The 15,947-nt window shown below is 41.4% G+C and overlaps 1 protein-coding gene across 7 annotated transcripts in view; it reads left to right on the forward strand.

Moving 5' to 3' along the window:
* Window positions 1-15,947, forward strand: part of LOC120560521 (tight junction protein ZO-2-like) — an 86,400-nt gene that overhangs the window by 28,424 nt on the left and 42,029 nt on the right. For 2 of the 7 annotated variants that reach the window (XM_039803125.1, XM_039803127.1), the window contains exons 1-4: window positions 743-1,151; window positions 3,480-3,533; window positions 12,881-13,005; window positions 13,393-13,495. In XM_039803125.1, coding sequence (XP_039659059.1) covers window positions 921-1,151; window positions 3,480-3,533; window positions 12,881-13,005; window positions 13,393-13,495 — 513 coding nt within the window. In that variant the 5' untranslated portion in view covers window positions 743-920. Of the gene's footprint in view, window positions 1-473; window positions 651-742; window positions 1,152-3,479; window positions 3,534-7,118; window positions 7,422-12,880; window positions 13,006-13,392; window positions 13,496-15,947 lie in introns of those variants that run through there. The other 5 variants (XM_039803129.1, XM_039803132.1, XM_039803126.1 and 2 more) reach the window with 4 other exon arrangements.

Raw genomic sequence — 15,947 nt, forward strand, 5'->3', positions numbered from 1 at the left:
ATGTGAAAGAACAACACAAGGTGAATGTATTTTTTATATATATATATATATATATATATATAGATATAGATAGATAGATATATATATATATATATATATATATATATATATATATATATAAAGATAGATAGATAGATAGATAGATAGATAGATAGATAGATAGATATTAGACGATGTATTAAAACATATTTGCAGATTTGAAGTTTTAGATTTGTTAGATTAGAAAATAATCTATGAACTATACATAAAACATTGTTCCTTGAGACATGAATAAATACATAAATATTTTTTATATCGGGAATAAATCTGAAAACTGTTCAGGGACCCCGCTCTGAGGATTACTGTTTTAGGGATTGAATACAGTTAGGCAACAGTTCTCACAAGTGTGGTGTAACATGTGAGTGTGTGAGAGAGAGAGAGAGAGAGCGAGAGAGGCAGAGGAAGAGCACCAGGGTTAGTGTGCAGAGCGACAGACAGAGGGAGGAGGGAGGACAGGCACAGGGCTCACTCCGGCCTTTCTCTCCCTTTGAACCTGTGGATCCCGCTCCTACCTGGCCATGTCATCCGGCCTGTGCAGGAAGTGGAGGAGCGTGGTTCGAGCGCTCAGGACTCTCCGCGGGACGGGATCAGCAGGAGGTGGAGGCGGCGCTGTGAGTCTGAGTTATTTTTAGCCCCCCCACCCCCCTCCCCTCCCTCCCCAGGCGTAGCTAATCCTCCGCTGCTCAGGCTTATCCCAATTGGAGGTAGGAAACAGAGGCAGGGTGGATAAGTGCCTTCTCCTGTGGGAAGCTGACTTTGGTTGTGATGCCGTAAACTACCAAGCTGAGCTGGACCATGCTGGAGCAGGATTCTGCTAGTCAGAGCTGTGGTTTTGGCAGGGTGGGGGGGCCACAGCCGCAGAGGACGCTCTACCGTTAGCCATGAGTCTGGCGTGGCTCCCGCGCGGCTGCTGCGCCGGCTACCCCAGCTGGCATCGCTGCAGGCTGGCTGGGACAGGCAAGATCGCGGCCTCAGATGGTTGCAGGCAAGGGGGAGGCAGCAGCGACGGTGGGGGGGCCAGGATCCAGCTGAGGGGGCTGGACACCGAACACCTGAAAGGCAGCCTGGTGGTCCTCTACGCACCTGCTGGGAACTCCTGTCTGCTCAGATTGGTGGGACATGGATGGATGGATGAGTGTATGGATGGACAGATGGGTGGGTGGATTGATGGATGGATGGATAGTAGAGAGCAGAGTGTTTTATCCTCACGCTCTGCTGTGTTTAAAGAGTCTCAAATTGAATTGATTTGAATGTATTAAATGTAAAAGACATAAAGTTGGATTTAAAGATAAATTTAGGGCTGGAATATGCAACTGGAACTCAATGCTAACTGGAAATAATAAGATCTTTAAACAACCTTCTCTTTGACTTGCCTTTGGAGCATCGGTCGTGTCAATGATTCCTCTCACCAGGAAACTTTATGATCTGATTTGCTAATAATATTGCTTTGGACATTTTGGCTAAACAAAATAAAGTTTACAGATGTCTGGGTTGTATATGGCATTTACATATCATACATACCATTCATTCCCATTTGTGATGCCGACAGCTGTGATGCTTTGTCTAGTAATTTCATATTTACTGCTTTGTGGTGAATCAGTTGACCTTAAATATCTAGGAATTGTGATTATGAGTGTCTGTACGAGGATGGATCATTGAGGGAGGGTAAACTATCGGGGTGGATGGGTTAAGTTTTTTCACTTGTATTCATGTTTGTCTGGACTAGAGCCCGACCGATATATCGGCCAGCCGATATTATTGGTAAATTAATATTTAAAAAATAAAAACGGACGGTTAAAGGCTCTAGTCTGTACGCGCTTTTGTAATGAAACAATAGATAAATAAATAAACCTTAGTTTAAGGAGTAACTTAATAGCAGGCTGAAAAGCAAGAACGTGTTTCCCTTCCCTCTCTGGAAAACGTTTGAAGCCCCTATTACCTGTGACCGCGGCATCCCTGATGCTGTGGTGTGAGGCTGTTGGAAAACAGCGTCAAGTACTGTCTGCACACTGATATTAGACCAGACATTTGTTTAATGCCATTCGGACCTTCTTCGGGATAAAATGACTAAGAATGGTAACCACACTCGCTGATAGAGGCTCTATGATAAGAGTGATCATCAAACCTGCAGGTGATAAGTAAAGTTTATTTATAGAGCGCTTTTCACAGATAAAAATCACAAAGTGCTTCACAAGGTACAACCACATTGAAATACATTGGATGAGGATAAAGCATTAAAAAGTCAAAGATAAATTAAGCCCAATCAACTAAAAGCTTGTTTAAATAACAGTGTCTTGAGTTGTCTTTTAAAAGAATCAACAGAATCAGCCACACGGAGGAGCAAGGGCAAGACGTTCCAGAGTCTGGGGGCTACAGCCTGGAAGGACAGGTCTCCCCGTGTTTTATAGCGAGTCTTTGGGACCATTAAGAGACTTTGGCCTGCTGATCGAAGGGCACAGCCTGGGGAGTATGAGCGTAACAAGTCAGCAATGTATTCTGGGTCCCTACCATTTAAAGCTCTAAAAGTTAAAACCAATATTTTAAATTCAATACGAAATTTAATAGGTAACCAATGTAGGGAGGACAAAATGGGATTGATGTGTGTCCTTCTACCAGATCCTGTTAAAAGCCTTGCCGCAGCATTTTGAACCATTTGAAGATGATTTACAGCAGATTTGTTAAGAAAAATAAAAAGAGAGTTACAATAATCTAAACGTGAAGAGATAAAAGCATGAATAACCATCTCAAGGTCAGAGTCTGTTAAAATTAACACATCATTTTTTGACAAGCATACAATGCAGCGGTGAGGACAAGGAGGCTCTGGCACAGAATTCAGAGAAACAGAAAATGAATAAGTGGAACTAGAGGAAGCAGCTTCATTACAAGCCCTTCCTCCTTCCCTCCCTCAGTTTTCTAGTCTGTCTTCATTACAGCAGGTGAATCTAAGCAGAGCTAGGTGCACACACAGTGTTTTTTGTTTTGTGTGTGTGGGTGTGTTGTTGTTGTGTTTGTGTGTGTGTGTGTGTGTGTGTGTGTGTGTGTGTGTGTGTGTGTGTGTGTGTGTGTGTGTGGTGGGGGTGTACAGCAGCTAGGCAGTGAGACAGACAGGACAACATGCAGGCTGCGGTTATTGACATGATACTGACTGTTTAGAGGTCACATCTCACACCCACACACGCCTTTTCCTTTGGGGTGTGTGTGTGTGTGTGTGTGTGTGTGTGTGTGTGTGTGTGTGTGTGTGTCTTAATCTGGGTTAGTCTCCTTTCCTCCCCCAGTGATCTACAGTATATGTCCCAGTGCACACAGATTTGTCTGATGTGTACTTCTGTGCATATATATTCATATATTTTTGGATGATTCTTTACAACATATTTTTTTCATTGACTTTCCTCCCAGAGGCCTGTGTTGCTAACCCTGTGCTGTGTGTGTGTTCCCTACAGAGCTCAGGGATGGAGGAGATGGTCTGGGAGCAGTACACAGTCAACCTGCAGCGGGTGAGTTCACTAACTGAGTTGTTAAAGTGCCCATATTATGAAAATAAATCACTTTTTCTGTTATTTTGTGTCTCTGGTGCTTCCACACACATACAAACTTGGAAAAACAAACATCCATGCTGTTGTTAGTGAGATACGGTGTCTGAATGTGTCCTGCCTTCAGTCTCCGGGTGAGCTGGTCAAAATCTGCATGGCTCTCTATCTCACTAGCCGAAATGAGGGGCTAACCGCTAGCATGCTCGTTCTCAATGGCAAAACACTGCTACAACACACACTAGTTCACCATAATCTACAATAGAACAACTTCCATGTCCCTGTTCCGCAGGTATTCCACACAAAGTTGGAAGTGCGCCCTCGTTTAGAAGAAATCTCCCGGCTAATCCTGCCTTGTACTGACCGAAGTTGTTTAAACAGCTAGCTGATGTGATCCTTACCTAACTACTGAGCATGTGCGACTCCCAACAAAGATGTTACACCAGTGAGATGTCTCACTCCGTAGCTAAAACGGAGACCTAAACACACAGGGTGAAAGGAGGAGCTGCAGCAATGTGCAGTATAACAAAAATATTGTGTTTTTTTTTTTTAATTAAACCATGTAAACCTATTCTGGTACAACCTCAAAATACAACTAGAACTGCAAGCAGTTATGACGGGGTCCAAGCCACCGATGCCAGTCGTCCCCAACGCCTCGGGGATCGCACGAAAGCGGAACCCAAAGCCTGGCGGTGGGGAGGCAAACGTCAGTAAATATCATTGCTGTTGTAAATGTAGGGATTAACCGTTCATCTCCATGCATATACAGACTACCTTTAACAATTCTCTACAGTAAACAAACTTCTTAACCCCCCTGACCACAGGGGACAGCGGAGAGAAATGAGAGCGTGACTGATGGGTCGGGGGTGGGGTGGAGGCAGGTGTGGTGGTTGAAGGAGCAGGGGAGGTGGTCAGGTTGTTGTAAATGGTGTCATAGGTGTCAATTTATGTTTTCCTCTGTGGGTGCTCACAGGCAAACAGGCCCTTTTTATAAAAAAAATAAAAATTAGTCAAAAATTGTTTGCATTTCAGAACCTTAGGAAATGGACAGCGGCCAACAGGAACACACACGCCTATTAACTCGATAATAAAGCCATAAAGTAGGCTTTCAACTCAGGACAGCGCCACTTCTCACAAATACAGATAGGATTGGAGATGAAAATGTTTAATTTTAAATGTATGTAGCCTACTGGCAGCCTGGCACACGTGGGTGCTCAGTATTTTCCGTGGGTGCTCGAGCTCCGGAGCACCCGCGGTATCTGTGCCTATGAATGGTGTTGATTTTGGATTGAAAAAGTGAGAGAAAAGAGCTGCATTTGTCCACTGTGAAGGTTGGAGAAATTTTGTCAGGTGAGTTAAGAAGTTTGTTTATTGTAGAAAACCAGGGGAGCACGCAAAAGCAAAAACCAAAACCAAAACGTAACGGTAGGAGGTAAACATCAGTAAATATTGAGAAGTGTGAGCTGCAAGGTCTGTGGTACATTCCCATTGCAAATATGCCATTAACATTGATTGAGTAAAAGGGCCAAAACTTGTGTACGTTGATTATAGCACCTCCTAATGGCCGATGTTCGCCAAATTTTGTACACAGCATTGTAGTGGAATGTTGAACAAGTCCTTTGCTGATAACATTTAATTTGGCCGAGATATGATATGATGTGTGTGTGTGTGGTAGCTAGCTAGGAAAATTTGTTTGGTCGTCAAATGCGCATACTTTAACATGGCAAAATTCTTTGCACAACTTTTGGTCAGGTCCATCCGGAGATGCTATCTATCAGGTTTCATACAGATCGGTCGCACAGCCTAGGACAAGTTCGAAAAAGTTGTTTTTGCGCAATATTGCAAAAATGCTTTCAAGCAGAAATGGGCGTGGCCTATATCAGGTGATTCAGCTTGATTCAAGGAACACGTGGATGTAAGAATTTCTAATGTGCAATGTGTAATGTGGGAGTTAAAGACAAAAAAAACATTATAGCGCCAACTAGTGGTCCACATGTGTAATTTTTGGTAGGTGTGGTCCATGGCCCATTGTCCATCTACCCAGTAAATTTAAAGTTGTTCACATTAGTGTAAGTGGTAAATTTAGACTTGGGTCCCATAGGCCACGCCCACTTTGACCTCCAGTACCCCATTCTAGGGTTGGCCTCAGGAGTGGCCCCAGATGGTACCCATCACATTTTGTAAAAATTGGATGAGCCGTTCATGAGATATAAATATTTTTGTACTTGTAGCGCACCCTAGTGACCAATTTTCATAAAACGCGTGGCGGACCTCCAGAGGGTCATGGCAAACAAGAATCTAAAGTTTGGCGTTGATAGCTTTTATTTTGGTCGAGAAATGGCAAAGTTGGTGTTTTCATAGTTAGCTACACAAATTAGTTTGTGCGTTATATGCACAATTTTTATCGTATAAAAATTATTTGTATAAGTTTTTGTCAGGTCAATCTGGAGATGCCACCTGCCAAGTTTCGTGCCAATCGGTCACACGGTCTAGTAGGTTTTTGATAAATCACGATTTTTCACGCATAAAAGTCTAGGCGGAAATGGGCGTGGCCTATATCACGTGATTCAGTTGGATCCAGGGAACGTGTAGATGTATGGTTTTTGAATGTCGGGTGTACGGTGTGGAAGTTATATATTTTTTTCTGCTATAGCGCCACCTAGTGATGGAAGTGGGTCAATTGTTGCGCCTGAGGTCCTTGCGGAGTTGTGGACTAGGCCTGAAAATGGCAACCCCCCACCATGTACGGTTTAGGCTGTAGTTGGAGTTTTAGGCGGAGAAGAATAATCTTTAGAAAAACAATAGGGTTCCACAGCCCTGCTGAGCGAATGGCGTAGCTTTGCAACCGCCGGGTTCTTCCAGACTCAGGCTTGGACCCCTAATTATGAACCTAAAATGAGCATAATATGGGCGCTTTAAAGCAAGAAGCATCCATCCAGCCATTCAGCAGCCTGAAGCATATGAAAAAGTACTCCTGATAAAGCTCAAATTCTGATCTTGAACACCCTAGCATTAAAATCTTCATTACCCTTTTTTGTAATAGAACACAGTGTATCCACCTCTTGGTCCTGTATCAGTACCTCAGTCAGGTCAGCCTACTTTGGGTTGGCTATATTGTTTGCATGTGTTGTCTTGTTGTACTGTTTTACCTTTTACTAGAGGAGGCCAATGGAAAGAGGTCTTCGGACTTTATTGTGTTTTAATGTCGGGCTACATAATTACTGCTCTGCAGTGTTAGCCTATAGGCGTGTTTTTTTAAAATCATCAAATAAAAAAATACCGTGCACGAGTCTTTAGCCGTTAGTCCCTCTCTTTATGCTGGAAGAAAAAAGATTTAGGGCGTTTTCACACCTACAGTTAATTTGCTTTGGTCTGAATCAGTTGATGAGTTTGTACACTTGGTTTGGTTCTGTTTCACATCTGGAAAAATCCAAGCGAGCCAAAATACGTCATTACAAACCACGCAGGAACGTTCACTCCTCTTATTGGTCAGATGTGTCTGGGGCGGGAGCAAGAAAGTAAATACAGGAAGAAGGTGCTCTGTTGTGGACGTCTCCATGGTCAAACCAGCTAATTTCATTAAAATAATTAGACATTGTGAGAGAGACTTTGCTCTGCTGTGCCGGTGTCTGTCTCCAACTTTTGCGCCGGCTGCTTTGTGAGTGACTGCAGTCGGTTTCTGGGAGGGAAACACTGCAAGCTGCTACAGTTTGCTGCTCTGCCGCATCGCAGCAGGTCTGACTACAGGAGACCTTTTTTAGCCTGGCTGGTGCACTGCGCATTTTTTTGGCTGATATGTGAGCGGTGAGGGAAAGGGGACATACTTCAACATAAAAAAGGACACGGAGAGGGAAGGTGAGGTGACAATCCGTTCTCTTTACTGCTGTGACAGCTCTGGTCATGCATATGATTGCTGATTGCTGTGAAATGAAACATCGGAACAGTCAGCTGCAGCTGTGTTAGTCACCAAAAGCCCACTGACTGACTGACTGACTGACTGACTGAGCAGCAGCAGGTAACGGAGTCCCAAGACTGCACACCACCTCTGCTCTATGAATCACCAGTTAATGTACCAGAGTGATTCTACCCAAACGCTCACTTTTGAATAGCAATATGACCTAAAATGTCATATTTTTACATAAAAACTTAGGGTACAGTATTGGTTAACCCTTTGGCTTTATGAATCAACATAAATGAGAGCTTAATGGATTTAAAACATTTTGTACATTTAGTCAAAACTGGTGTTACCATGAGGAGCAGTAACACCAGTCCCAGTTTTTATTAAATGTGTTTTACAAAATTGAAGCTACAGTACCTCAAACCACATGTTGCAAATAATGCTAAACTCATTAAAAATATGTAAATTAATCCATTTGTTTAATGTTTTTTTTCCCTTTCCCTTCTTATAAAATAAGTCATACCAGTGATGCTAGCTAAAAGCTTTGCATGAAATGAGAAGATAAATGAGACATGTTCCAACATTTTTTAAGAGACATTACACTTACCAAGTGTCTTCATGTCAAACCCCCAGGAAGAGCGCCATATCTTGAAGCCACCATGGGCTTAGTGGATAAGGGTGGTACTGCACCCCATGGCCCAGAAAGACTTTTCATAAAGACTTTGCATGGCGAAAGAAATGTCTATATTTCAGTGGATAATTTTTTTTGGGGTACATCAACTTACCAGCCCGAACACTTAAAGGGTCCTTGTTTAAAATGTCACGTTTTTAACATGTTAAAGCTTAAAAATGGGCACCCTTTCATCAAAGTTTCTGCTTTAGGGTTTGTGTAACATAGCAATTTCTACTTATGTGTTTTTAAAAGACCTCTTCAGACAACATTAAGTATTAATTCAGTTATGAATTCAACCTGCACATTGCTCTTTAACATTTACTAGTAGCCGAATCCAGAGTTATTAAACTAGGCATGATGAACACGTATAATGGACGCGAGCAGACCCGTGGGACTGCGCCCGCCCGCTCACATGACTGTTCTCCCGAGGTCCTGTAGCTGTAACAATGGATAATGCTAACGCTAATGGTTGTAATTCACCATGTGTTCTATTAATACATCCATGGTGTGTATGCTGTAAAACCTGTAACGTGGATGAGAGATGAAGCCATGGATGTTATTAAGAGAAGCTCTGTTCACCAAACTGCAGGCTAACCTTAGTAGCTAGCGCTAGCTAGTAACTAGCTAGTAGCACGACATAACATTACATCTCCTTGGTTGTCGAAATACATCCATCGTTTATTTAGATAAGCATGTAAACGATCGGGAAGAATGAAAACTCAATGTTTAACGGTAGTGAATATTTTCGAGAGAGAAGCTCATGATACCTTGTTTCAAGCCATTTTAGCGTGGTATAGAAAGCCTACAGGAAGACTCGATTTCTGCCAGTTCTCATTAATATTCAACAAGCTAAGCTGTTTGAATCGGATTGGCTAGCAGCTAGCCAATGAGAGCCTGGCTGTCAGAATCCTTTATCCAGCTGGGCGAGCTAATGAATAGTAATGAGCTCAGGCAATATGATGTCAGACTGATCAGCTGTTGTAATTGGCCTGATTTCTCTGCTTATTTCTTTTCAGTGGCTAGAGCTGACAGAGGAGGTAGCAGTTCATTTTCACATTCACCACATAACACAAACACATATGGACCTAAAATATTTTAAAAAAATGCAAGTAAAAACGGTTTTGTATGGCAGGGCACCTTTTAATACATCCTCGCTTCATGTAGGCCTAAGGTTCTTTAGGAAGTAGAATGTACAGTACAGGAAGTGATGTCAAAACTCTTCAGATTTTTTCAGAATAGGGATCATTGTTGAGTGGTGTTAGAGAAAAATTATGATTTATATTCTACTGTCTTTGATAATATTTAAACTAGGGATGTCAAACAATAAAAAAAATTGAATCGCGATTAATCACTGAATTTCTATAGTTAATCACAGTTAATCGCTGATTTATATAGTCATTTGCGATGAATCACGTTTTTTCACATGATTAAAATTCTATTATTTAGCATTTCAGAACTGTTTTTAAGTACATATTAACAATGGAAAGCAATTATTACCGGTGTATCTTGATTGGGAATCAAATGAATGCAAAGAAAGTGACTTTATGAACTTGATTTTAAGATTTGTATTTGTTTATTATTTATTTATTTACTGTAAACAAAAGAAAAATGTGTGAATCTAGTCACACATTTGAACCTAGAGTCAATATTAGGGTTGGGTATTGTTTGGTTTGGATACCGGTGCTAAAGTGGTACTTTTAAAACGGTACTGGTGCCTTAGTGGTGCCTGCACCGATACTTTTTACTTGTACTAAACAACAGTTGGCGACATTAAAGAACGGCTTGTTTATTGCTAAGGCCATATGGTTAAAATTAAATGATTTAATAATAGGGCTGGGCGATAGGGAGAAAATCAGATCGATATCGATATTGCGGCGATATTCTAGGGTTGACAATTGGGGTTTTAACAAAATATCTTCACACATGATAAATAATCATCAGTAATGTGGCTATAATTTCTAAGTGGGGAAAGGCAAATAACAGAACAGCTAGAACAGTCTGGTAAGTTCAGAAAATGACATCACTTTACTGTAATGCAGCCTTTCAAACCAGGAAACGACAACACTTCATATCACAATATTACGATATCCAAAATCCAAGAAGATATCTAGTCTCCTATCACAATGTCGATATAAAATCGATATATTGCCCAGCCCTATTTAATAATAATGTAATAAGTATAACAATAACTTATTTCACTAGTAAATAGCTGTTGAACGACAAAAACAACCACCAGATGGGAAAAGGGCATTTAACAATAACTTTGAATGCGCCACGAGGCTGTAGGTTACCAGTTTCATTGAACGCACCGTCTGTGTTTTTCCGACAATGGCAGCTGCAGATTGTTACGTCCCGGTGTCGGAATCCTCTCCAGTGAAATACAGACAAACTTTACACTGTTTAGCGTTAGCTGTCAGCATTGTAACCGTGTTTAATCCAGCTACTAGCTAGCGGTAGGCTAACGTTAGCTGCTGTCGAGTGTAGTGTTAACTAGCGTCACGTGCAGCGATGTTTCTGTTGCCTGTAACATCTGTTTCAGAGCATCCGAGAGAAGCGCAGGCATATCGGTGGCACCGGAATGAGGCACCAAAATCTGAGTTTCTGAAGTATGGAAAAGTGTGGCAAATGGTCAAAATAGTCGACTGTTAGGCACGAGGCCAAGCCGAGTGAAAATAAATTAATAAATGGCGGCATGCAATTAAAAAAAATTAACGCGTTATGCTTGGCCCTTAATCGCATCGCGATTGAATGCTGAATTGAATGCTGAATTGAATGCTCACAGCTAATTTAAACTGTTTGCATAGCATGCCATATTATAATGATTACTCTTTCATAAGATACCATGGAGCCATCGTCTGTCCTTGTCTAAGGCACAGGCTGTTTCTGAGGGCCGAGCAGGCAGAGGAGATTCCCAGCCAGAAGATAAACTGGCGACATCGACTTTATGACTATAGAGTTTTATCACATTCTACGTTGTATTACAAAAGCTGTTGTAGAAAGCTTATTCGTCAGTCATATTTTGTGCCTTGCTGTAAGTGCTTGAATTTGACTCTACTTGCAAGTAAACAAACTTTGATATAACTTCAGTGGTTCCGTCCATCCTTTGATAATGTAAATTATTATAACAAATTGTAACACAAGTGACATGACACCAGGGGACAGACATTTTCATCATATTATTTATAATATTTACTTGGTATTACATTTTTTTATGTTATCCATTTCATTAATGGGATATTGGTGTAAACATCATTGCATTTAAAATGGGAGAGGAATATATTTTTACACTCAAAACATGCTCTTAACATGACCGTGGGGACAAGCAATTTTCTTGTACTTGGAATTTTATATAATGTATTAAAAAAAATACTGTTCAGTTCATGGCTAAAATAGGTATAACTATTGAAAAGAACATGCTACATTATTAAAATATAAAAATGAAATGTGATTATAAAATATGATTAAAGTGGTTTTTTTTCAAAGCCTGGGGACAGAAAAGTGGGAGTGTTTCTGTAGAATGATGGCTGCTAGTATGAAAACTGAGCTTTGTATATTCAAATACAGATGGCTGCTAGTATGAAACAAAAACAAAAAAGTCTTGAATTGGGTACCCAGCCCTGGTAATCAGGTGTTTAGTCCATCTGTGGTGCAGGTGTGTGTTGTGACACGTCTGGTTCGTTTGCATGTGTGATGGGGCTTTGGAGGCCATGCCTCCATCACTGGCAGAATGTGAAGTGTGTATTACCTTCCTTCAGATTCAACCACTTATCAACGTGGCTCGTCACACACCTTTTTGAGTCGGGAGTCTTACCACCTGGTTTGCTGTGAGGGGAGCTCGTGGCTCGCTTGTTTTATCACAGCAGCGTTTCGGTGCTCTGCGTTGCTTTGCGAGCTGGGCTTTCATGCTGGCTGGTGCTTTTGCTGCTGGTTTCAACAGCTGTCTGCAGACAGGCAGGGTTGTTGGAGTTCGTCTGGCACTAGTCTTTGGGGGAGGTGGGGGATGAACCCAGGAGCTTGTCTCGGGGCATGTTTCGTATGTTTGATAGATTCAGATAGAAGTCTGTTCCATCTCTTTTTGTTGTCTTAACCGTTTTTCACACTCTTCATGGCTGTTTTCTGAGACTGTTGGACGGTATTCAGTAATAGGGCTGTGCAATTAATCAAGTTTTAATCGCAATTACGATTTCGGCTCCTAACGATCACAAAAACGGAGTAATCGAGAAATACAAGTATTTTGCACATTACGTTTTGCAAGTAAACTCTTATAATCCCAAACCTATTTGGTCTTGTGTTCTGAATGGAAAATAAAAAAGTTCAAATGGGAAAAGTATTATTATACTGTTTCTTAAGTTTAATAAATGCAACATCTTTCCGAAAGTCAATGAGTAATGAGTGTTAAAAAATCATTCTTTCAATATTGACCAATACACACACACACACAAACCCCCTCCCCACCACTTCTGTAGAGTACGTAACACTACATGGAAAAGATAATACATCAGCACAGCAGTGAGCGTAATCCCAGCAGCAATCCTGTTTCTCTGGAGATGTACTAAGTAGAAGCATTCAGTAGTTTCGACAGGTCATTTGAATGAGACAGGGCTGACATGGTGGGTCTCTGTGCCTGCCTGCTGGAAGGGGAATGACACCAGTGAAAGCTCTCCCCTCCCCCCCCCTGTTTGGCTCAGTGTTACTGTGAGTCACATTCTATCTGAATGTGTTGTATGTATGTTTCTTCTGTAGGACTCCAAGATGGGTTTTGGCATCGCTGTGTCAGGTGGGCGGGACAACCCCAACGTGGACAATGGTGAGACGTCAATCATCGTGTCAGACGTGCTGCAGGGAGGACCAGCTGATGGATTACTCTTGTAAGTCTGTCAGACAGGAACAATGTCCTCCTGTTTAATGCTTCAGTGGACTAGAAGACCTCTACCTCTACTAGTCACTCTGTACTTAACCATGTCTGTCTCACATACACCGGAGTTGGCTAGCACAGCTCTGGGTCGGAGCTCTGCAAAATATCTTGACACCAAATGTCTGTAAATGTGTTGTCTTATAGTAAAGTAATTTTACAGAAAGTCCAAAGTACCAGTAGTAAAATAATTTGTCTCTGCAATCAAGTTAGGTGGAATAATTACTAATTGGCACAAAGCATTACTATATTATTTGTGAAACATTTGTAATGTTGATGTTATGATTTTATTTTGTTCTCATAATGATCTTGTATTATTTGTGTGTCTCTTTCTTTTGCCCAGTGAGAATGATCGTGTCATTCAGGTCAACTCCATCCCCATGGACAACGTGCCTCACTCCTTTGCTGTGCAGTCCCTTCGTAAATGTGGTAAAGTGGCTAAAATAGTGAGTATGAGCCACACACAGGGAAGACACACTGTCCTTTTGCAGAGTCACGATTGGTGACGTTGTCGACTACTGTCTTAGAACGAACAACTGCTGAGATGTGGGACTTTATTTCCAATAGTGGTACCTCCAGCCTGTGTTTCAGTGAACACAGTTTGCAGCTTTAAGATAAAAAGCAATGATAATGAAACGCTGCTGAAGTGGACTAATAGTTCTGAAAGCCATCAGATAATTCAGAGTTCTGGTTCCCTTAAGAGCTCCCGCAGAAGTTAGTTTTTTAAAACTTTTTAAAAAGTGGAGCATTCCAAAACTTGAAATAATTGTATTATCGTTCGCAGGAATGTTGTGTTGTGAGCTTGGCTGCTGTGTGTCTCTAAAACCAATGAATCCCTCTGCTTTCCATATGAACAACAACAACAACAACAACAACACTACGAATGTCTTCCACCAGAGACCATATGAAAATGTGTGCTGTTATCTCCATATTTCATGGATCAAGTCTCCCAACTCTCGGTTTTCCACCTTGCAATGTGGCTGTCCTTCTCGCTGTAGTGTGTGTGTCTTATGCTGTGATAATGACTCATATCTGTGAATTTAGGTGTGTGTGTGTGTGTGTGTGTGTGTGTGTGTGTGTGTGTGTGTGTGTGTGTGTGTGTGTGTGTGTGTGTGTGTGTGTGTGTGTGTGTGTGTGTGTGTGTGTGTGTGTGTGTGTGTGTGTGTGTGTGTGTGTGTGTGTGTGTGTGTGTGGGTGTGTGTGTGTGTGTGTGGTTTTAAGTCTCCTGCTGCACAGTAATGTCTCAGGTTTTCTGCCTGGCTGCCTCTCACGCTGCTACATCTCTAAAAGTAGCAGCACTTGTGTACCGTGTGTACGCCGGACTAATCTCACTTCTCCGCACAGCTAAATATAAAAGCCATGTCGAGGGAATCTGATTTGCTGCTTTGAATCACCGCTTTCACGACATCCAGGTGTATCTTTACTCTCGCTCCTTTCTGAGAGAATCCGACATAGAAGCTGTTCAGTTTGAAGCTCGGCTTCTTTCAGTCTTATTGAACAAACAGGTCAGGTAACAAAGTCTGTGCACTTTTGTCCTTTTTTTAAACCAAAACTAAAATAACCCAAATGTTGTTTCTTCATTATGGTTTTTGATGAACAATAAAAACAAGCAGATAACATTTTTGACAAAACAATCTTTACTCACGGTTCCCAAAGTGTGAAGCTGCTCCGTAGTGTTTTCAGGGAACTCATCCTGGAATAATCCACAGTTCACGTCTGTGAGATTCTTCTGGTACCTTTACACAGGGCGCCATGTTTGTGTGTTGTTGTAGCAACCACAGAGTGTATATAAAGATGGACGACGCTAGGGCTGCACGATATTGGAAAAAAAACTGACATTGCGATATATTTTTTTCCTGCGAGATATATATATATATATATATATATATATATATATATATATATATATATATATATATATATATATATATATATTGCGATATGAAAAAAAGACATTTTAATTTTTTCAAGATGATATGAATAGCTCTATTTGGAAATAATAAATCATTCTCGACTACTAGGGTGATTTTGTAGGAGAGTGCATCTACATAGAAAATAAAAATGTAAATAAAAATTTGTTGAACTTTGGTGTTTGTGAAGCATTATAATGCTTTACAAACCCCAAAGCAAGTAAGCGCTGTGACTACTCTTCTCAAGAGATTTTGGAGAGGGAATTTGGGTAGAAATACACTGATTGACTGACATGACACCATTGTATTCAATAGGCTACTATTAATCCAGGCTAAAGTAAATTATATTACTAATGCATCCTCTAAATGTCAGGTTGTGGTCGACTAGCGGGGCTTGCTTTGGTTGTTTGATAAATTGATCAACATTGATTGTGATTGGTGGTGCGCTGTGCATGCAGAGCCTGCATGTTACGCACTAGCAACAAACTGTGTATCCAAGAACACTTAAGTCAGTGTAAATTGCGTTATATCAGACACAGACTGCTGTTGTAGATTAGTGTTACGTTTCCAGCGTCGCGGCACCGATATTAACGTAACGTTGGTTGGGACAGACCCATTGTTTCTTTAGGCTAACTATATATACCAGCTTTAGCCTGGCTGGTAGCAGCTTTCTCCGGTGAAAAATTGCCGGGATATGTCGTGATTACGTTGCATTAATCAGGTGATTTAGTTTGTCTGTGCAGCGAACATAAAAAACGGACTACTGTAGCTTCACTACCCACGGAAAAGTATGTGCATCACTGTGTCAGCGGCAGCTGCCGCTTACGGTACTTATCTACACACAGAGAGCCTCACTTCCCATAACAACCAAGGGGGTAAACTTCGCTTCAGAACTCGAATCTCCTATGGCGCCATTTTGATGCTACAAAGCGATCACCTCCCATTAGCATTCCATTGACTGCCATTCATTTTGACATCACTTTGACAG

This window comes from Perca fluviatilis, chromosome 6 (assembly GCF_010015445.1).
Source record: "Perca fluviatilis chromosome 6, GENO_Pfluv_1.0, whole genome shotgun sequence".
NCBI lineage: Eukaryota > Metazoa > Chordata > Actinopteri > Perciformes > Percidae > Perca > Perca fluviatilis.